At 41.9% G+C, this 5586-nt stretch overlaps 1 protein-coding gene across 1 annotated transcript; it reads right to left on the reverse strand.

Annotated features, from left to right (window-relative positions):
• Nucleotides 1-1091: 1091 nt before the first annotated feature.
• Nucleotides 1092-5168, reverse strand: LOC146560174 (uncharacterized). Its single transcript, XM_085244101.1, has 9 exons — nt 5020-5168; nt 4231-4483; nt 4094-4155; nt 3813-3951; nt 3236-3354; nt 2971-3151; nt 2740-2823; nt 2560-2655; nt 1092-2482 (listed from the first exon to the last, which is right to left on the reverse strand). Exons 1-9 carry the CDS (start codon nt 5166-5168, stop codon nt 2138-2140), a joined length of 1428 nt encoding a protein of 475 aa, XP_085100227.1. The 3' UTR covers nt 1092-2137.
• Nucleotides 5169-5586: the final 418 nt, after the last annotated feature.

Raw genomic sequence — 5586 nt, forward strand, 5'->3', positions numbered from 1 at the left:
GATAGAGTCACAGTTAAAATAATCCTTATTTCTTATTTATACTCTGCCATGGTGCAGCTCCACAGCCTGTACACTCTCTAAAACAAGATTAAAAATTAAAATTTAATCTAATCACATACTAAGATGATTGATGCATTCATGTGTTCAAAAAAAAATGACTTAAGAACTGCTTGTTTGCACACACGTTATGTATGATATGTTACAGAGTGATGTCACGGCTGCACTCTTCAGATGTAGGTCTACATAAATTACCAAGGATGTCACTGCCGTTATTATAAAAGCTTAACAAGACCCCAACCAGACACACCCGCACACACACAACCATTTTAAATCTTAATGGAAACTTAATGTGGATTTTAAACAGTTTAATTAACTGTGATCTTAAGAAAGTTTCTTGACAAGGTCTTGAGTTTGTTGATATCAGATAGCAGTTGCTTATACTACGGCATGGTGTCATCAGCGGGGGGATCAGCACAAATGCGTGCTATGTGTACGCCAGTGAAACCTGATCTTGAGTAATTGTCAGGATAAGGCGAGGGATTGACCTCTGCCATGAACCATATTTTCTGAAACAACACATACTTGAGCTGGCTTTGAAATAGCCTCTGCTACAGGACCAGAGTAGCCTCTGAGGAAGCCAGCCATCAACTTTTTAGTGTAACTAAACAAAGCCTGTGGTAATTTCATTCGCTCACTATTGCATTTTCAGCAAGCAGATATCTGATGCCATCTGCTCTCCCAGATGCCATCCCTCTGATGGCCTTGGCATCACACGGCAGCAATGTGAGGTATGAGTTTATCTGGACACAGCCAGGATGTGCCCCACTATTTTGTATTGAAGCTCTGTTTCTCACCCTTTTAATTTATTTATTAAATCACCTAATAAAACATCTTTTGACTGTTGGACCTCAAAGCAGATGTGGTCATTGTTATTGTAACCAAGCATCCAAGACAGTTATGTTCTGTGTTTCCATTACTGATTAGTGGAAAATGTTACATACAAACTCATGAGGCATGTCATAAAGATTTATTTTTTAAATTCAAACTCTTGTGTCTTTGAAGTCCAAACAACCAGACACGCATCTCTCCTTCCACAGGCTTTACATCTCTCTACAACGAAGTTCACACACACACTGTGTTTGTATCTTGGTGTTGTGACAGCTCAAATCCTGCAGTGTTCAGTTCACATTCCTTTCATCCCAAATCCCCCAGGGGTCGGCCCCACCACTCCCAATCACAGTGTGAGAAAATCAGACAGATGCATGATCTGGCAGATGGTAGGAAAGTCCATGGTCAAAATGACATCTATGTCACACATGCTGTACAGAGTCCATGCAACAGGCGCTTAACTGCGGCCATGAATGAACAGGTTTCTATCACAAGGCCTGCACGTTTCAGCCTGAAACGTTAGGAATCTGGCTGAGAAAACCATCGCCTTTGGTGTAGCGTTGCAGAGTGACTGAATTTGGATCAAAGATCTTTTAAAAATGGTCTAGAGGGCCGCTCAGTTTTTAGTAACAAAAATACTTGCCATATTGGCCTCCTCTCCCATAGGTTTTTTTTTTTTAACCGGAAACCTTCAATAAAAATATACTTCTTAAATTCAAAGAGATGTACAGGATAAGACTTCAATACAACTTTCAAAATCACATTTCAAGCACAAAGAGAACAGCTGGTGACCTTATCCAGTGAATTAAAATAACAGAAAACACCTGAAATATTGGCCCAAATTCAAATTTTCAAAACTATTTTTGACTGACTTAAGTTTGTTTGAACAAATGCACCCAATACTTTTATTTTGTTGACAGCAGGGAAATGGTTCACACTGGGCTCAGTCAACCTGAGATCAGTGTACATGTCCACATCGTACCTGTTTATTCTCGAAGTAACTGATGAAAGTGTGCCCCCTAGTGTTTGAAATGTGCTTTACAGTGAAAATCTGTTCTTGCCTGCTCTTAAATCCAAGAGGTAGAAAAGATAAAGCAGCTAAGTTAAAGTACACATACAAGTCAAAGTAATGCAATGACAAAGAGCAATAAATAATAAAATTTTAGGCAACCAGCAAATGATCAACATTTGAATATTCCTTCCCTAGCTCACTACCACATCATCTGCGTTTAAATACGTTTTTAACAAATCATTTCTTCCTTCCAGATATGCGCAGACGTCGTCCGATTGTGGAAGAGAAATGTAGCGCCGACCTCTTGCGTAGTGAGAAAGTATTGTCTGTTTTTGTGGCTGTACCTGTATCCACCGAGGAAGCAGACGTGGAGGAAGAGGTGGAGTTACGGTGCTCCACAGACACTTTACTGTGGGCATGATAAGAAGTCTGTGGCGGTACCGAGTATAAATGTGGCCCGCCAGCATGAGTGAGGGGCCCGGCATGTTTTTCCTGATTTTGTTTTCCGAGTCCCTCCAGGTGGGCCTGGAAGGTAGAGATCTGTTGTTCCAGAGAGGTGAAATTCTCCTGCACCTTGTCAAACTGAACGAAGAGACATGTTTTTATTCCTGGTGCGTTTTTAAACCTTGTTAAAGCTGTTTGTCTGAAGTTTAGTGTACCTGCTCAATATTAGACTGAAGCAAGAGCTCTGGCCAAACTGACTCACTGCTGCTGTTCACGCTGTTGCTCATGTGGGTGTGACTCCAGGTTAACTCCTGTGGAACAGGGCATTCGATTTCTGAGTGAATACAACAATAACAGAAATAACATATTCTTTTTGTCTTTCTTGAGGAGTTTACCTGCAGTAGTTGTGTGCTGCCCTTCAAATGAACCTGACAAGACTGAAGTTTGTTCCTGTAGTCACCCAAGATCGACAACAAATTCTACGGCAAACACACAATATCATGAACAACACTCAAAGGCAAGGGAAACAACAATGTTAACAACAGCTGTTAAAATAAAAACTTCAAAGTGAAAATAAAAAAGTAAACTATACTACAGTTTGCTAACTGGTTTCCACATGTCTTTACCTGTGTGTCTCTCTGAGCAGAGGCCAGATCTCTGTGGCCTTGGGTCTCCTGTTTGAAGAGTGTGACCCCAGTATGCAGCTCCTCCAGCTGAGCCCAGAGGTCGTCTAAGCCCTGCAGCATGTTCTTCACACTGGCCTCAAAGTCCCCCTGCACCTGGACAAGAGTGCGCAGGGACACTCTCCTGTCAGACAGAAAAAGAGTGTCTCATAAATGCAACTAAACTATGGCTCCATGGAAGCAGATGGTTGGTACACTAGCAGCTCACCTCTGCTGCAGGTAGGTGTGGAGGAGTTTCAGTTTCTCTGTCACTACAGAGCTTTGGTCCACCTCATCCAGTCCCACCTCTGATCCCACATCAGTCACCTCCAGTGTGTGAGACACTGACTAACATGAAACAGAGAGGATTCACAGGCTGATTTTTAGTATTATGGGTTTGTTTTGTCAAGAACGATAGACAGGGGAGGCAGAAAGAGACAGAACATTAAATTCTTTTCTCATTCCACTCTACTTAATTCAGAGCAGGACTGACAGGAGCTCAGTGATGGCATGTGTTGCCTGCGGTTAGAATATCTATGTATTCCTGAGTAGAGGGTCTGATCTATATTACGAACAAAGACTTTACACTGCTCTAAATGCATAACGCAACTGAAAACACAGGAGATGAAAAGTATGGCTCGAGGCAAGTGTGTGTGTGTGTGTGTGTGTGTGTGTGTGTGTGTGTGTGTGTGTGTGTGTGTGTGAGAGAGAGAGAGAGAGAGAGAGAGAGAGAGAGAGAGAGAGAGAGTCATCAGGGTGGGGTGGGGTGAGGTGCATTTTTTTTCCTTAAGTTGGTTTTGTTTTACCTCCAGTCTGGAGAGAAGAGCCTGAATGTGGGGCACATTGGGGTCTGGCAGAGGTTCCTGCAGCACACACAGCAGCAGGCTGTCAGCCAGGGCAAGAATCAGATTAATATTCACACCTGGGTTTCTTGCCTGGTACATCCTGAAGAAAAGAGCAAAAAATTGTACACTACATGCAACACAATTTTTGGGTAATTTATTAGAAAACTGTTGCCAAAAAAAAAAAAAAAAAAACATTCATACCAACTGAAGACGATATAAGTGTGACAATAATAAAGCCTCACCGTAAACACTGGTCATTCCTGATTTCAGTCACAATCTCCTGTTCAGTCCCTGGAGGCTCTCCCTGGAATTGAGAAAAAGTCAGTGAATAAATATCACAAAAATAAAAACACAAACAAGTCCATGAGGCTGTGCTCACCTGGCTCTGTCCTGGCTGCAGGCAGCACTTCAGGGCATGGATGCAACCTCCCAGAGAAATCAACAGAAGGCACACAAAGAGTAGCCTCCAGCACACATCCACTATCAGTACAGAAGGGTGCGGCAGTGCCTCCACTTGGCAGACTGACCAAACTACAAAAACTGGAGTAAAGCCATACCAGGCTCCCAACGTGCCCACAATCTGGGACCACGGTGTGTGCTGGGACTGAGCAACAACTTGTGTTTGAGCTGAACTGTAGGTAAAGCAAACAAAACCAAGACAGTGTGAGATCAAGGTTACCTAATAATTAAAAACACTATTAAATGGTTGCTAAATGGGAAGGACAAGGGAAAGTTCTTTCAGGCCAGCACAAATTTTACGCAGACAAAAATTCCCTTTAATAAACATTAAGGTTTGATCATCGCTTGCCGCATAATGACTGGAATTTACAAAATCTTGTTTTTAAAACAGCACAAATAGTGATGGAACATTACAAATAATGGTATCCTTGAAATCCTCCAAATTCACAATAACAGACCAGCTGTATTTCCAGTTGTGTCAGAGAGGCTAACGCTTAAAATAGCAGTATACTAATTTATAATTACTTCAGATGTTTTGCCTTGTGTGTAATGGTAAGTTCTAAGACATGACCACCACAGAAGACTTTGGCTTTAAAACTTGCTGTAAAGCAATTACTATACTGACATATCCTTCCTTTAGCACCACACAATCAGTGTACTGAAGAACTCAAATCAAAGGCTAGTAGCTGAAAGATAGTGATCTTCCTACCTCTGCAGGTTTCGGCTCCTTTCTTCACGTTCTCCCTTCCCGACTTCCTTTACCCGCTCCATCCATTTACAGGCCCACACCCAGCTTACCCCGTCTGCCTTTCCTGAAACCCCTTGCTTTTTGAGGTAGCTGACTGTTAAACAAGGCATAGGAGCAACACAGACACAGTCATTCTGGCTAAAAATAACAGCAGGTTGTGTAGATGTACTTGTGTTGAGAAAGTGATTAACACGTGAACAAGTATGATAAACTGGTTTAACTGGAAGAATTGTTTTAGTTGGGTAGTGGCATTTTCCTTTCCTTGCATTCCATCCATCTGGAATGTGCTTAACATACCGATCACCATTGTACAAAGGACAAGCCCAGTTCCACCTATTTACTCCAGGAGCAGGCAACAAGCCCTCCAAATGTCACGACTTTCTGTATGAATCACAAACTCAATGACCAGTTCCAATCTGTGCAACAAACAATCCAAGTTATTTTTGCAAGATTGAGCTTTACAAATGAAACAGAGCACATTTTCAATAAGTAATCCCCATGTATAAATCAGATTAGTAAGCACTGTCT

Source organism: Mchenga conophoros, linkage group LG14 (genome assembly GCF_057382185.1).
Source record: "Mchenga conophoros isolate Kocher_MC1m ecotype Shallow Benthic linkage group LG14, M_conophoros_male_GT1.1, whole genome shotgun sequence".
In the NCBI taxonomy this organism is placed as follows: domain Eukaryota; kingdom Metazoa; phylum Chordata; class Actinopteri; order Cichliformes; family Cichlidae; genus Mchenga; species Mchenga conophoros.

Coding starts and splice junctions, on each gene's coding strand:
- LOC146560174 (XM_085244101.1), bottom strand. CDS start 5,168: ATGCCTTGTTTAACAGTCAGCTACCTCAAAAAGCAAGGGGTTTCAGGA. Junction 4,156..4,230: donor TGCAGCCAGGACAGAGCCAG/GTGAGCACAGCC, acceptor TCTCAATTCCAG/GGAGAGCCTCCAGGGACTGA. Junction 3,355..3,812: donor CTCTTCTCTCCAGACTGGAG/GTAAAACAAAAC, acceptor GTTTCATGTTAG/TCAGTGTCTCACACACTGGA.